Source organism: Ranitomeya variabilis, chromosome 6 (genome assembly GCF_051348905.1).
Source record: "Ranitomeya variabilis isolate aRanVar5 chromosome 6, aRanVar5.hap1, whole genome shotgun sequence".
In the NCBI taxonomy this organism is placed as follows: Eukaryota; Metazoa; Chordata; class Amphibia; order Anura; family Dendrobatidae; genus Ranitomeya; species Ranitomeya variabilis.
Window position 1 is genome coordinate 585,360,297 of NC_135237.1, and position 17,794 is coordinate 585,378,090.

At 43.2% G+C, this 17,794-nt stretch overlaps 1 protein-coding gene across 1 annotated transcript in view; it reads left to right on the plus strand.

Moving 5' to 3' along the window:
• Positions 1 to 1,271: 1,271 nt before the first annotated feature.
• The window catches only part of LOC143781727 (fucolectin-like), a 111,426-nt gene continuing 94,903 nt past the window's right edge, over positions 1,272 to 17,794 (plus strand). The window contains exons 1-2 of the mRNA XM_077268474.1: positions 1,272 to 1,298; positions 2,803 to 2,894. Coding sequence (XP_077124589.1) covers positions 2,813 to 2,894 — 82 coding nt within the window. The 5' untranslated portion in view covers positions 1,272 to 1,298; positions 2,803 to 2,812. The remainder of the gene's footprint in view (positions 1,299 to 2,802; positions 2,895 to 17,794) is intronic.

Genomic DNA, 17,794 nt, shown 5'->3' on the forward strand with positions numbered 1-17,794 from the left:
AATACTGAGAGCTGAACAGATTGTAGTGAGCGTGTGGGAGAGCGAAGCACAGGAGAAGGAACACCAGTGGAGCAGTTAATTAGCTACCTCCCTGGCTGGCGCAGAATACCGGTAGCCGGAGCACCGAGCTTGTGAGGGACTCTAAAACTGACAGCAGAAACTGGCAGGACAGCTGGATTACATATCACCTGTCCACCCAGTAGGCACAGTGACACATACTGCCCGGGTCATGATACAGTTCCTGTAAAAAGCCTCAAGTCACCTGCCATATGGGTTTATGTCCCACCTTTATGGAGGACAGAGAGAACTGTGAGGACCTTATCAGAAGCCATAGGCAGTAAGGGAATACAACACCACCGCACTATTAGGAAGGCTTTTAACTCCACCTGGTAAAGGGGACTCTGAATCCGCTTCCAAGCCGGCCGGACTCTGCCTGTCCTGTGATCTGGTACCCTGGACTGTGGGTGCCTGAAGCCTTCAGTAAACCAGGTAGAGAGACTGCAAACCTGTGTCCTCGTTCTTTACTGCACTATTCACCATTTTCCATCTAAACACTTGGAGCCCTGGGGATATACTTCACCTGTGCCTGCCATAACATCACAGCAGTGGACCCCTTAAAGCAGCGTCGGTCCCTTCTGACTGAATACCACAGGTGGCGTCACAAACACAAACTGTAGACAATGCACCTTTTACATGGGCACCCAGGGCCATGGACCGGGTCGCCACCGTGACATCCCCCTGTGAACACCGGACCCAGTGCCGGGTACCCCACAGCCCTGGCGGGTGACTCACTTACACATTCAGGTTTCTTAATCTTTTGGATTGACCTACAGCATTATAATAGTCCAATAATAAAATTAATCATCAGAAGTACAAATTGTCTAATAATTGTGTAGACAGTGTACGTGATCCTTTCCTGACAGTTGCAGGAGCCATATCCGTAGCTGCATTATTACACGTGTGCTAATAACAGGTCAGAAGCGTAAGTGTGAGAACAGGTTCAATGGAAGATTCTGGATGAAGATCTGTTGTACTTGGCAGTACAGAAGGAGAATTTATCACACAACATGTCATTTCATTTGTGTGGCTACACAATGGCTGTAATGCAGCATTACCGCATGTGGATTAGTGGGGAGAATTCAAGTGGCCAGAACGGAGCTGGAGCCTGAAGCCGCGGCCAGTGACCTCTGTGAGAAGCCTGCTCAGTAAACAGTGAGGACATTCTGGGTGCAGCCTACAAGATATAAATATTGGGAAGAGATCGAGAAGTATCAGAGCTGATCCTCGACAGGACACAGGTGGGTTCTCTTTACAGAAGAATTGTTTCTCTGAACCCTAACCCTACTGACACATCAACCCTAACCCCAACACTACTTCTATTACAGTTTCTAATACCCTGACTTACTGTACAATCCTTAACCCAATAATGCTAATGCTATTAAATGTACCCCTGACTAAGATATAATCCCTATCCCACTAACCAAAATATACTAACTCTACTTGCATTATAATCCCTAATCTTACTATCTCTCCATTTATCATAAAATCCCTAACCCAAAAATACTAATGCTATGCTATAACCCTAGCCGAACCTCATTAAACCTTTCACCAATTTACTTTGATGTACAATAACAAATTGTATTGTGGTACCGTGTTAGCCAGAAAAATTGATGTGAATACTTTTCTGCGCAATGATGACAAAAGTATTGTAGGAGTGAAACATTTATTGACTAACCAGAACATAATAATACTTTTGCAAGCTTTCAGAACACAGTGGCTCCTTCTTCAGGCAGGATTACAAATAGATTAATAAGAAAAAAGCACAACATTTAAGGAATACTACCCCCTGAACAAATGTCCTACTGTAGTATTCCTTAAATGTTGTGCTTTTTTCTTATTAATCTATTTGTAATCTTGCCTGAAGAAGTAGCTACTGTGCTCTGAAAGCTTGAAAAAGTATTATTTTCTGGTTAGCCAATAAAGGTATCACTCCTAGAATACTTTTGTCATCATTGGGCAGAAAAGTATTCACACCAATTTACTTTATAATCCCTAACCTTAATAACCCTAATGTTACTAACCATATGACTTCTTAATTTATTTTATTTATAAGTTCTGCTCCTAATAACCCTAAAATTACTACTCCTACCCCTACTTTTTGTATATGTTCTATACCTAATAACCCTAATCTTGCTAATCTAACCCCTGCTAATGTTATAAACCCAATTTACTAATCCTTGCCTTATTTATTTTACTGCTACCCACCTTGTAAGTCCTAACTAATCATACTAGCCTAAAAATTCCTAACCCTATTTACTCTAACTTCCAAACCGTATGGGTTCTAACTCCATGAACTCAAATATTACCTGTACGAACCTTATAAGCACTCACCCTCCAAACCCTAAGTATACCCCTTTTAACCCTATGAGCCATACTATTGCAAACCCTATCCCTTCTGACAGTATAAGAGATAACTTTACTAACACTGTAACTCCTAAAAACCATATGAGCTATGAAGGTACAGACTCTATCTCTACCACTTCTGTACCCCTAAATCTAACCCTAACAACCCTCAACCACTTCTGTAAGCCCTAAATCTAACCCTAACCCTAACCCTTATTAATCCTACTCTTTCTAAACATATGAGCCCAGCCTCCTTCATACTAACCCTGGGATCTGCTAACCTTTTCCCAACTGTCACCAACAATACAATTCTTACTTCTTCTAATCTCACTGACTTTAACATCTTAAGAAAGAGCTAAAAATCGGACTCCTCGCTCATGTTTGGCTCAAATTTGACAGGTTTGTGAACATGATGGGACACTTCCTTGCCTCTCTGCTCTTTCTGGGAGCACTCGGCGCTGCACGGGTGAACTCTTACTGTGTGGAAAAAGGTAATGCGCTCTGCCCTGTGCACACTGAAGACACCCGAGTGTGGAAACAATGCAATCAATATGTTATATATAACCCTGCCCATCTATCTGTCTATTGGAGTTAAATCTATTATTTGGGTGTGGGCATACAGGTTACATCTTATCTATCTATCTAGCTATTACCTATTATTTACCTATTGTCTATCTATTATCTTTCTATCATCTACCTATTATCTATCATCTTTCTATTATCTATTTATCTATCATCTATCTAGCTATCTATTATCTATCTATATATTATCTATATATCTATCAATCTATTATCTATCTATTATATATCAATTATCTATCTATCATTTGCCTATTATTAACCTATTATCTATCTATTATCTTTCTATCATCTATCTATCTATCTATCTATCTATCTATCTATCTATCTATCTATCTATCTATCTATCTATCTATCTATTATCTACCTATTATCTATCATCTTTCTATCTATCTATCTATCTATCTATCTATCTATCTATCTATCTATCTATCTATCTATCTATCTATTATCTTTATATCAATTATCTATCTATTTATCTATCTATTATCTATCTATCTATCTATTGTCTATATATTATCTGTCTATTATCTATCAATCTATTACCTATCTATCTATTGTCTATATATTATCGATCTATTATCTATCAATTATTATCTATCATCTATCTACCTATCTATCTAGCTATCTGTTTTCTATCTATCTATACATCTATCAATCTATTATCTATCTATTATATATCAATTATCTATCTATCTATCTATCTATCTATCTATCTATCTATGTTCTATCTATTATCTATATATCTATCTATCTGTTATCTAATTATCTATTTATCTCTAAGGAAAGATAAATGTGTGCATGCCTCTGATCTTTGAGTCTTTCTCCACCAATGACACAAATATTAAATTCTGCGCTTCCTCAGTGGTTGATATCTTTAATGGCTAACTGAAAGATTTTAACAAGTAGAAGCTTTCAAGCCTAATTTGATGTCTTCTCTATGCATATATAAAGACATATTTTCCCTGTAGAAAGCAATGAAATAATCTAAGTGATAAGAAATCTATAGGATGAGGAGATGTTTAATCACCATCCTTATATACTTCATTAAAGTGTATTCATGACCTGTATAAAATTGTATATTACCAATAGACAACCCCATACTAGAAAAAAGTGCAAATCTTTACTAAATATGTCTGTTAATTCTTATATAATAGGAGTATTTACATTGATGTCAATTACTTAAAGGCAGTCTGTCACCCGCTATAAGTAATATAGCAGCAAAAAGGGCAAATACAATTCTGGGAAGTATTAACAGAAGCATACAGTCTAGATCACGTGAAGTCATTATTGCCCTCTACTCCTCTTTGGTCAGACCTCATCTGGAATACTGTGTCTAGTTCTGGGCTCCACATTTTTAAAAAGACATCAACAAACTGGAGCAAGTTCAGAGAAGAGTGGCCAGAATGGTGACCGGTCTGCAAATCATGTCCTATGAGGAACGGTTACAGGATTTGGGAATCTTTAGTTTGCAATAAAGACTGAGAGGAGATTTAATAGCTGTGTACAAATATCTGAAGGGCTGTCACATTGTAGAAGGATCATCTTTATTCTCATTTGCACAAGGAAAGACTAGAAGCAATGGGAGGAAACTGAATGAGAGGAGACACAGATTAGATATTAAAAAAAACTTTTTGACAGTAAGGGTGATCAATGAGTGGAACAGGCTGCCATGAGAGGTGGTGAGTTCTTCAATGGAAGTCTTCAAACAGAGGCTGGACAGACATCTGTCTGGGATGATTTAGTGACTCCTGCTTTGAGCAGGGGGTTGGACCAGATGACCCAGGAGGTCCCCTCCAACTCTACCATTCTGTGATTCTATATACATATGGCGAGTGACAATGCTCACATTGAAGTGCTGCCTGGTTGAAATCTCCAGTCTTGCACGTACTGACACTACACGGGCCGAGAGCACACGATATCAGTGCATGCAGGTGCATTCTCATCTTTCTCTCCAGTGTGTAGTGGCCACTCGCTGCACACAGGATCACAAAGCAGCAGACAGCAGAGGGAGATGAGAACACACACAATGTCACTGTAGCTCTTGGCTATACCAAGGGTGGCCCAGAGGCCTCCCATTTACATATCTAATAAAAAGTATACTATTATAAGGGCTAAATTCCCTACTTGAAGGTCTAAATAGTTCAATTTGGGTTTTTGGGGTGGCAGACTCTTTTTAAGTCTACATCATCAAGTTCATGCAAAAATGATTATTGGCCTTCCAAAATTATATAAAATCCTACAAGCATGAGTAAGCAAATGCCAGAAGTATTGTGAAAAATTGTTTACATTCTTTATTAAGCCCTTCATGCCGCGGCCCTTTTTCGTTTTTGTGTTTTCGTTTTTCGCTCCCCTCCTTCCCAGAGCCATAACTTTTTTATTTTTCCGTCAATATGGCCATGTGAGGGCTTATTTTTGTGGGACGAGTTGTACTTTTGAACGACATCATTGGTTTTACCATGTCGTGTACTAGAAAACGGGAAAAAATTCCAAGTGCGGTGAAATTGCAAAAAAAGTGCAATCCCACCCTTGTTTTTTGTTTGGCTTTTTTGCTAGGTTCACTAAATGCTAAAACTAACCTGCAATTATGATTCTCTAGGTCATTACGAGTTCATAGACACCTAAAATGTCTAGGTTATTTTTTATCCAAGTGGTGAAAAAAAAATCCAAACTTTGCTTAAAAAAAAAAAAAAAAAGTGCCATTTTCCGATACCCGTAGCGTCTCCAATTTTCGTGATCTGGGGTCGGGTGAAGGCTTATTTTTTGCGTGCCGAGCTGATGTTTTTAATTATACCATTTTGGCGCAGATGCGTTCTTTTGATCGCCCGTTATTGCATTTTAACGCAATGTCGCGGCGACCAAAAAAACGTAATTCTGGCGTTTCGGATTTTTTTTCGCTACGCTGTTTAGCGATCAGGTTAATGCTTTTTTTTAATTGATAGATTGGGCGATTCTGAACGCGGCGATACCAAATATGTGTAGGTTTGGGTTTTTTTTAATTGTTTTATTTAGGATGGGGAGAAAGGGGGGTGATTTAAACTTTTATATTTTTAATATTTTTTTCACATTTTTAAAAACTTTTTTTTTTCACTTTTGCCATGCTTCAATAGCCTCCAAGGGAGGCTAGAAGCAGGCACAGCCAGATCAGCTCTGCTACATAACAGCGATCATCAGATCGCTGTTATGTAGCTGAAATGCAGGTGTGCTGTGAGCGCCGACCACAGGGGGGCGCTCACAGCAGGCCGGCATCAGTAACCATAGAGGTCTCAAGGACCTCTATGGTTACCATCCTGATGCATCGCCGACCCCCGATCATGTGACGGGGGTCGGCGATGACGTCATTTCCGTCCGCCCGGCCGGATGCGGTAGTTAAATGCCGCTGTCTGCATTTGACAGCGGCATTTAACAGGTTAATAGCGGCGGGTGAATAGCGATTTCACCCACCGCTATTGCGCGCACATGTCAGCTGTACAAAACAGCTGACATGTCGCGACTTTGATGTGCGCTCACCGCCGGAGCGCACATCAAAGCAGGGGACCCGACATGCGCAGTACATGTACGGCGCATGTCGCAAAAGGGTTAAGCCCTTACCCCCCAGGGTGTTTTGCACGTTAATGACCGGGCCAATTTTTACAATTCTGACCACTGTCCCTTTATGAGGTTATGAGGTTATAACTCTGGAAGGCTTCAATGGATCCCAGTGATTCTGAGATAGTTTTATCGAGACATATTGTACTTCATGGTAGTGGTAAAATTTCTTTGATATTACCTGCGTTTATTTGTGAAAAAAAGGAAATTTGGCGAAAATTTTGCAATTTTCCAACTTTTAATTTTTATGCCCTTAAATCACAGTGAGATATGTCACACAAAATACCTAATAAGTAACATTTCCCTCATGTCTACTTTACATCAGCACAATTTTGGAAACAAATTTTTTTTTGTTAGGGAGTTATAAGGGTTAAAAGTTGACCAGCAATTTCTTATTTTTACAACACCATTTGTTTTTAGGGACCACATCACATTTAAAGTCATTTTGAGGGGTCTATATGATAGAAAATAACCAAGTGTGACACCATTCTAAAAACTGCACCCCTCAAGGTGCTCAAAACCACATTCAAAAAGTTTATTAACCCTTCTGGTGCTTCACAGGAATTTTTGGAATGTTTAAAAAAAAGAACATTTAAATTTTTTTCACAAAAAATTTACTTCACCTACAGTTTGTTTTATTTTACCAATGGTAAGAGAAGAAATTGTACCCCAAAAGTTGTTGTGCAATTTGTCCTGAGTACGCTGATACCCCATATGTGGGGGGAAACCACCTTTTGGGCGCATGGCAGAGCTCGGAAGGGAAGGAGCGCCATTTGGAATGCAGACTTAGATGGATTGGTCTGCAGGCATCACGTTGCATTTGCAGAGCCCCTGATGTACCCAAACAGTAGAAACCCCCCACAGGTGACTGCATATTGGAACCTAGACCCCCCAAGGAATTTATCTAGATGTCTTGTGAGAACTTTGAACCCCCAAGTGTTTCACTACAGTTTATAACGCAGAGCCGTGAAAATAAAAAATCATTTTTTTTCCTGCAAAATTTTTTTTTAGCCCCATAAATTTTTATTATCCCAAGGTTAACAAGAGAAATTGGACCACAGAAGTTGTTGGCCAATTTGTCTTGAGTACGCTGATACCCCATATGTTGGGGTAAACCCCTGTTTGGGCGCACCGGAGAGCTCGGAAGGGAAGGAGCACTGTTTTACTTTTTCAACGCACAATTGGCTGGAATTGAGATCGGACACCATGTTGCGTTTGGAGAGCCCCTGATGTGCCTAAATAGTGGAAACCCCCAATTCTAACTGAAACCCTAACCCAAACACACCCCTAACCCCAACCATAACCCTAACCACACCCCTAACCCTGACACACCCCTAACCCTAATCCCAACCGTAAATGTAATCCGAACCCTAACCCAAACCCTAGCCCTACCCTTAGCCCTAACCCTAACCCTAACCCTAACCCTAGCCCTAACCCTAATGGGAAAATGGAAATAAATACATTTTTTTTATTTTTTTATTTTTCCCTAACTAAGGTGGTGATGAAGGGGGGTTTAATTTACTTTTAAAGCGGGTTTTTTAGCGGATTTTTATGACTCACAGACTAAGGCCGGTTTCACACTTGCGTTTGTAGCAGCTGCGGAGGGCTACGGACTTCCTCCGTGAAGCCCTGCCCTCCGCCGCTAGCTCCGCCTATTTCTGCATGCGGTCGGCATGCGGCCTGTGTTCCTATATTTAACATTAGGTACGCAGGTCGTGCCGCAGTATGCGGATGCTTCCGCATACGTCGTTTTGACGCAGCTTATATACGAAAAAGTAGGTGACAGATTCCCTTTAAACATATAGAAAACAATTAAATGTAAAAGATTGGGGATGCAAATGCAAAAATAACTGCATACACAGGGGGTATATACTGTATGTTATCTCATATCAATTGGTTCATGTATAACATTTTTATTCCATTAGAAAGAATTGACCCATACTTACAAATAAATTAGATAGTAAAAAAAAATGATGAAGGAGTCACAAAAGATGATCAGGGAGTCCTATGGGAGATATAGAAAGGCTAGTCCAGCCTATTTGTGATTAATAATTACTATGAGTTGATCCCATAGGAGTTCCTGTGCATAGCAGTTTGCCTTCCTGTAAGATGTTATATTAACATAATCATGCTTAGCTAGTTCAGTGACTTATTAGTTATCCCAGACATAATAAAGTGCAAAGTGCTTAATGTAGATCAGATTTCATGGCTAGGAATTGAGCAATAATGCATGTGCAAATATGTAGGTAGCAAGGAGTGGGGGAAAACCCCCCAGGAAGAAGCTAATGCAAAACGCACGTTGAGGCTCCCTGCTGCATCCCCAGGTCATGTATATCTTATTTCTCTGAGTTTTCCTTCCCCCTCCTTGCTACCTGTATATTTGCACATGCATTAGCCATGAAAGTTTTTTTGTAAACATGGGTCAATTCTCTCCAACGGAATAAAAATGTTATACAAGAACCAATTGATAAGAGATAACATACAGCTCTGGCAAAAATTAAGAGACCAGCGCATCAGATCCCTGTCATGGCCGCCCAATCTCCAGACCTGAACCCCATTTAAAACCTCTGGAATGTAATCAGGAGGAAGATGGATAGTCACAAGCCATCAAAGAAGAGCTGCTGACATTATTGTACCAGGAGTGGTATAAGGTCACCCAGGAGCAGAGTGAGAGACTGGTGGAAAGCTGCCAAGACGCAGGAAAGCTGGGATTAACAATCATGGTTATTCCACACAATACTGATTTCTGACCTCTTCCGGAGGTAAAACATTAGTATGGTTGTTTCTAAAAAATTATGAACTTGTTTTCTTTGCATTAATTTGAGGTCTGAAAGCCCTGTTTTTTTAACCCTTTTCTGACCTCGGACGGGATAGTACGTCTGAGTTCAGAATCCCCGCCTTGATGCGGGCTCCGGCGGTGAGCCTGCATTAAAGCTGGGACATGTCAGGTGTTTTGAACAGCTGACATGTGCCCGCAATAGCGGCAGGTAGAATCGCGATCCACCCGCCGCTATTAACTAGTCAAATGCCACTGTCAAACGCAGACAGCGGCATTTAACTAGCGCTTCTGGCCATCAGGCCGGAAATGAGCGCATCGCTGACCCCTGTCACGTGATCGGGGGTCAACGATGCATCTATTGAAGACCTCTATGGTTGTTGATGCCGGACTGCCGTGAGCGCCACCCTGTGGTTGGCGCTCATAGCAATGCAGTAATTCAGCTACATAGGAGCGATCTATGCTTTGCTTCTATGTAGCAGTGCCGATCGAGTTGTGCCAGCTTCTAGCCTCCCATGGAGGCTATTGAAGCATGGCAAAATTAAAAAAAAAAAGTTTTAAAAAATATGAAGAAATAAAAAAAATATAAAAGTTTAAAAGACCCCCCTTTTGCCCCAAAACACCAAAATTACCTCTTTTGGTTGCCGTGACATTGCATTAAAATGCAATAACGGGCTATCAAAAGAACGTATCTGCACCAAAATGGTATCACTAAAAACGTCAGCTCAGCAGGCAAAAAATAAGCCCTCACCCGACCCGAGATCACGAAAAATGGAGACGCTACGGGTATCGGAAAATTGCGCATTGTCTGGAATTTTTTTTTACCATTTAAATAAACAATAACCTAGACATGTTTGGTGCGTATGAACTCATACTGACCTTGAGAATCATAATGGCAGCTCAGTTTTAGCATGTAGTGAACCTAGCAAAAAAGCCAAACAAAAAACAAGTGTGGGATTGCCCTTTTTTTGCAATTGCACCGCACTTGGAATTTTTTTCCCGGTTTCTGTTACTCGACATGCTAAAACCAATGATGTTGTTCAAAAGTACAACTCGTCCCGCAAACAATAAGCCCTCACATGGCCATATTGACGGAAAAAAAAAAGTTATGGCTGTGGGAAGGAAGGAAACGAAAAACGAAACGCAAAGCCGAAAAAAGCTGGGGTCATGAAGGAGTTAATTTTGACCATTTTTCTTTGTCAGAAATAAAATACAAAGTTTATTGTTTGGAAATTGAGACATGTTGTCACAAGTTTATAGACTAATAGAAAAATTTACATTTTACTCACAAATATACCTATAAAGAGAAAAATCAGACAAACTGAACATTTTGCGGTGGTCTCTTAATTTTTGCCAGAGCTGTATATACCCCCTGTGTATGCAGTTATTTTTGTATTTGTAACCCCAATCTTTTACATTTATTTGTTTACTATATGTTTAATAAAGAATGTAAAAATATTTTCACAACAGTTCTGGCGTTTGCTTCCTCATGCTTGTAGGATTATAATCATAAAGTTCATTTCCTATGGAGGGACCAGGGGTGGACATTAGGGTTGAGCGAAACGGATCGTTCATTTTCATAAGTCGCCGACTTTTGGCAAAGTCGGCGTCTCATGAAACTGAGCCGATCCCTGTGTGGGGTCTGCCATGCGGTACGCGACTTTCGCGCCAAAGTCGCGTTTCAATGACGCTAAAAGCGCCATTTCTCAGCCAATGAAGGTGGACGCAGAGTGTGGGCAGCGTGATGACATAGATCTCAGTCCCCACCATCTTAGAGAAGGGCATTGCAGTGATCGGCTTGCTTTCTGCGGCGTCACAGGGGCTATAAAGGGGCGTTCCCGCCGACCGCCATCTTACTGCTGCTGATCTGAGCGTAGGGAGAGGATGCTGCAGCTTCTTCGGAAGCAGGGATAGTGATAGGCAGGGTACATTCACCCCCAAACCGCTTGTGCTGTAGCGATTTCCACTGTCCAACACCACCTTTTGTTTGCAGGGACAGTGGAAGCTACATTTTTTTTCCCTCAGCGCTGTAGCTCATTGGGCTGCCCTAGAAGGCTCCCTGATAGCTGCGTTGCTTTGTGTGTACGCCACTGTGCAAACCAACTGCTTTTTCAAAGCACAAATCCTGTTTTTCCTTCCTTTCTGCACAGCTATCTTGTGTGTTTGTCCACACTTTTGTGTGCAGCAGTCCTTTTTATAGCTGCCTGCCATACTTTTCTGCCATTACTGCAGGGAGATAAATATTGGCAAGTCTGCCTCTGTGCCAGTCCTGTGTGTGGCATCTGTCTCTCATTGTGTGCCACTGAAAACCACTGTGTAATACTTGGCCATTTTTTTTTTTTTTTTACAAATTCTCCCTTTTCCCAAAAAAATAATTAGTGGGAGATAAATATTGGCAAGTCTGCCTCTGTGCCATTGCTGTGTGTGGCATCTGTCTCTCATTGTGTGCCACTGAAAACCACTGTGTAATACTTGGCCTTTTTTTGGGGGGGTAAATTCTCCCTTTTCAAAAAAAAATAATTAGTGGGAGATAAATATTGGCAAGTCTGCCTCTGTGCCATTGCTGTGTGTGGCATCTGTCTCTCATTGTGTGCCACCGAAAACCACTGTGTAATACTTGGCCATTTTTTTTTGGGGGGGGGTAAATTCTCCCTTTTCAAAAAAAAATAATTAGTGGGAGATAAATATTGGCAAGTCTGCCTCTGTGCCATTGCTGTGTGTGGCATCTGTCTCTCATTGTGTGCCACCGAAAACCACTGTGTAATACTTGGCCTTTTTTTTTTTTTTTTTACAAATTCTCCCTTTTCCCAAAAAAATAATTAGTGGGAGATAAATATTGGCAAGTCTGCCTCTGTGCCATTGCTGTGTGTGGCATCTGTCTCTCATTGTGTGCCACCGAAAACCACTGTGTAATACTTGGCCATTTTTTTTTTTTTTTTTTTACAAATTCTCCCTTTTCAAAAAAAAAAAAAATTAGTGGGAGATAAATATTGGCAAGTCTGCCTCTGTGCCATTGCTGTGTGTGGCATCTGTCTCTCATTGTGTGCCACTGAAAACCACTGTGTAATACTTGGCCTTTTTTGGGGGGGGTAAATTCTCCCTTTTCAAAAAAAAATAATTAGTGGGAGATAAATATTGGCAAGTCTGCCTCTCTGCCATTGCTGTGTGTGGCATCTGTCTCTCATTGTGTGCCACCGAAAACCACTGTGTAATACTTGGCCATTTTTTTTTGGGGGGGGGTAAATTCTCCCTTTTCAAAAAAAAATAATTAGTGGGAGATAAATATTGGCAAGTCTGCCTCTGTGCCATTGCTGTGTGTGGCATCTGTCTCTCATTGTGTGCCACCGAAAACCACTGTGTAATACTTGGCCATTTTTTGGGGGGGGTAAATTCTCCCTTTTCAAAAAAAAATAATTAGTGGGAGATAAATATTGGCAAGTCTGCCTCTGTGCCATTGCTGTGTGTGGCATCTGTCTCTCATTGTGTGCCACCGAAAACCACTGTGTAATACTTGGCCATTTTTTTTTATTTTTTTTTAAATTCTCCCTGAAAAAAAAAAATAGTGGGAGATTAAGATTGGCATTTCTGCTTGCGTGCCGGTCCTGTGTGTGCCATCTGTCTCAAATTATTGGGGCACAGAAAACCAAGTGTGTAACATTGGGCCTGATTTTCCTTTCAGTGTCAGGCACCTGTAAAGGTATATATAAATCCTACAGAAGTTTGAGTTCACCTGATAAGTTGTTTTACAGTAACAAATACCGTTACTTTGGTTACGTTTTGCAAACAATGAGGAAGTCTAGTGGAAGAGGTCGTGGCCGTGGGCGGTCATTGTCAGCTGGTAATGATGGTAGTGGTGGTGGAGCATCAGGTGGTCGTGGTAAAAGCAGTACATTACCTAAGTCTCGAGTTGTTGAGCCAGGTTCGTTGTCTGGCTACACAAGGCCTCGGACGCTCTCTTTTCTGGGAGTAGGAAAACCACTTTTGAAGCCGGAGCAGGAGGAACAAGTATTGGCTTTCATAGCTGCCTCTGCCTCTAGCTCTTTCGCCTCCTCCTCGGAAAGTGCCAAATGTCAGAGCAGTGCATCGTCAGTGGATGCTCCCGGTCGGGAACAAGTCGCTTCCTTGTGTCCTTCACCCAGAACAACAGTGAAGGATGCGTCAGTCGACACAACAGGTTACTCCATGGAGCTCTTTACACATACCGTTCCTGGGTTAGACAGTGAAACAGTTAACAGGCCATGCCCATTAGAAGTTGAATCGGACATGGAGTGCACAGATGCACAGCCACAGCCAGATTACTATGCTGTTCCTTTGACTCAGACCAGAACATTGCCCTCGCAGTGTACTGAGGCAGAATCAAGCCTAGCGGAGACTATGGTGCCCCGTCACGAACGCTATACCACCGGCTTACACGGTGACACAGACGAAGTTGCACACGACATAGAAGAAGAGGTCATAGATGACCCAGTTGTTGACCCCGATTGGCAGCCATTGGGGGAACAGGGTGCAGGCGGCAGTAGTTCTGAAGCGGAGGAGGAGGAGCTGCAGCAGGCATCAACATCACAACAGGTTCCATCTACCGGGCCCGTATCTGGCCAAAAACGCGTGGCAAAACCAAAACCTGTTGGAGGACAGCGTGGCCATCCGGTTAAAGAAGCTCAGTCTGCAATGCCTGAAAAGGTATCCGATAGTAGAAAGAGTGCAGTCTGGCATTTTTTTAAACAACATCCAAATGATCAGCGCAAAGTCATCTGTCAAAAATGTTCAACTACCTTAAGCAGAGGTCAGAATCTTAAAAGTCTAAATACAAGTTGCATGCATAGACATTTATCCACCATGCATTTGCAAGCCTGGACTAACGACCAAACATCCCTAAAGGTTGCAGCACCCTCGGCCAATGAAGCTAGTCAGCAACGCTACATCCCTTCCCTCACTGTAAACCCACCATTTCCCACACCACCTGCAGTATGTGTGCAGCTTTCATCGCCAGGCCAAAGCAGTCAGGGAATCACCAGGTTTGCAGTAGGAAACACTGCATGTAGGGCACCGGCAAGAATAACATCTCCAACCCTGTCACTCACCCATGTCCACCGGCACCACCACTAGTTCCACGATCTCCAGCTCTCCAGTCCAGCTCACCCTACATGAGACTCTGGTTAGGAAAAGGAAGTACTCATCCGCGCATCCGCATACACAGGGTTTGAATGCCCACATTGCTAGACTAATCTCATTAGAGATGATGCCCTACCGGTTAGGTGAAAGCGAAGCTTTCAAAGCGCTGATGGACTACGCTGTACCACGCTACGAGCTACCCAGTCGGCACTTCTTTTCTAGAAAAGCCATCCCAGCCCTCCAACAGCATGTTAAAGACCGCATCGTCCATGCACTCAGGCAGTCTGTGACTGCAAAGGTGCACCTGACAACAGATGCATGGACCAGTAGGCATGGCCAGGGATGTTACGTGTCCATCACGGCACACTGGGTGAATGTGGTGGATGCAGTGTCCACAGGGGACAGCAATATTGGGACAGTTCTGCCTAGCCCACGGTCAAGGAAAGAGTTGGCTGTAGGCGTTCGCCCCCCCTGCTCCTCTTCCTCCTCCTCCTGCAGAAGCGAGAGCTCGTCCACAGACCGCAGTCGCACATCCACTCCATCCGCAGCTGCCACTGTTGCACACCAGGTGTGCCATTATGGGACAGCTAGTGGCAAGCGTCAGCAGGCTGTATTGGCAAAGAAGTGTTTGGGCGACAACAGACACACCGCGGAAGTTCTGTCCAAGTTCTTGCACCAAGAAACTCAGTCATGGCTGGGCACTGTACATCTTGAGGCAGGCAAGGTAGTGAGTGATAACGGAAGGAATTTCATGGCTGCCATAGCCCTTTCCCAACTGAAACACATTCCTTGCCTGGCTCACACCTTAAACCTGGTGGTGCAGTGCTTCCTGAAAAGTTATCCGGGGTTACCCGACCTGCTCCTCAAAGTGCGCAGACTTTGCTCGCATATCCGCCGTTCGCCCGTACACTCCAGCCGTATGCAGAACTATCAGCGTTCTTTGAACCTTCCTCAGCATCGCCTAATCATCGACGTTGCAACAAGGTGGAACTCCACACTGCACATGCTTCAGAGAGTGTGCGAACAGAGGCGTGCTGTTATGTATTTGTGGGAGGATACACGGGCAGGCAGTTGGATGGCAGACATGGAGTTGTCAGGTGTGCAGTGGTCGAAGCTACAAGACCTGTGTCAAGTCCTTCAGTGTTTTGAGGAATGCACACGGCTGGTTAGTGCAGACAACGCCATAATAAGCATGAGCATCCCCCTAATGCGTCTGCAGATGCAAAGTTTGACGCACATAAAGGAGCAGGCGTCTGCAGCCGAGGAAGAGGAAAGCCTTGATGACAGTCAGCCATTGTCTGGTCAGGGCTGTGTAGAGGACGCGGTAGCGGGCGAAGAGGAGGAGGACGAGGAGGATGAGGAGGATGATGGGGATGAGTACTTTTTTAATGAGGAAGCTTCTCCTGGGCCAACAGAAATTAGTGGCGTTGCAAGGCCAGGTTCTGTTTTTTTAAGGGAGACAAGTGACGTAGATTTGCCTGTAACTGCCCCTCAAACCAGCACAACCGCAGATTAGACAACTGGAACTTTGGCCCACATGGCGGATTATGCCTTACGTATCCTCAAAAAGGACACACGCATTATTAAAATGATGAGCGATGACGATTACTGGTTGGCCTGCATCCTTGACCCTCGCTATAAAGGCAAATTGCAAAATATTATGCCACATGAGAACCTCGAACAAATATTAGCAACCAAACAAGCTACTCTTGTAGACCGTTTGATTCAGGCATTCCCAGCACACAGCGCCGGTGATGGTTCTCACACAAGCTGCAGGGGGCTACAGGGCAGAGGTGTTAGAGGTGCACAGATCAGAAGTGGCGTTGGACAGAGGGGTTTTCTGACCAGGTTGTGGAGTGATTTCGCAATGACCGCAGACAGGACAGGTACTGCAGCATCTATTCAAAGTGAGAGAGAATAACGCACACTATGGCGCTCGCCACCAGGGAGACAGGAAGAGTGGGCAGTGGAGTGGAATAGAATGAAAAGACCCCCCTAGCTGCTGGAACCACACAGGATCTGTGCCTATCCTGGGATTGAAATGTAGGTACTAAATAATCGCGATGCGAATACAGTGGCCCGCGCTCAGGGGTGTGTGTATTATAGTAATAGACTGTAGGCGGCTAACACAAGTATACAATGAATGGTACTTGGATTGTTACAATGGTATACAATAAGTGGTGTTTAAATCACCAATTAAATGCTTAGACCTGTTATAGAAAGCATATGAGTCACTATATCATAAATGTATATATGCCCGTATCGGCTATGCTGCAGTTGCTTACTGTGATTGCTGCGCTGTGTCCAGCGTCCTGAGTATATCCCGGCCTGGAGTCCGCTGTGAGATACGATGCGGCGTCTATGCAGGGCGGGGGGGGGGGGGGTTTTGGTGGAGAAGGAGTCGGCAGCTGCGGCGGTGCCTGGGAGCCCCGGCCGAGGCGTCCCTGGCAACCGCGAGGAGAAAAAAATGGCCGCTAGCGCCGGCTCGCTGGTGCCTGCAGAGTGACGTCACTAGGTACGGAGCGGCGCTGGAGCCAAAAAAGGTGGCGGTAAACCAACGCGTTTCGAAGGTGCTCGGCCTTCTTCGTCAGGGTTACCGCAAGTCAATCTCTAGGCTCCTTTTATGCGCTGCAGATAAGATAGATCCCCGCCCACGGTCCGCCTCCACATACAAATATCTCTGACAGCTAGAGTATGTTCGTGAACTAATGCTCAGGAAAACTAAAGTGTGTACACAGGATGATGCGAAAGGCAAGGCTCGGTGTATGTATGTATACCTATATATGCCTGTTCATATTTATTTATATTTACTGCATCTGGGGTATGGCTTGTACAGGACCATATTAAAACTTTTTGAAACCACCTTGATAAGTGGGTGCTATTAAAAAACTACTTTATTAGAAATACATGCTAAAAACGAATAACACCTTTTGTAAAAACATGACGCTCGGGTACTTGTAAAAACTCGCTATTTAAAACTAGCTTTTAAAACCAAGAAGAAGCGGCTTGCTCAAAGTAAAATATGTATACCTATATAAATATATAAATATGTAAGGGAGGGTACTACTGTGGCTATGCGAGGGCAACTGTGACTAGGGTATATCCCTGTTGTAGGACTGGGATGAGGTGGTGACTCGTGAATTTGATGTACATCCTTACTGCAGGGATGAATGGGGATGAACCACATGAATACCACATGAATACCCTCGCAATTATAGGTGAAGAACAAGGGGGGGGGGGGGGGGGGGATTTATTAGAGAGGGGATAAAACGCTGGTGTAGGGGTAGGTGAACCGCTGTAAGGGCATAGTTCCCCTGAGCTAGAATTTGTAAAAAC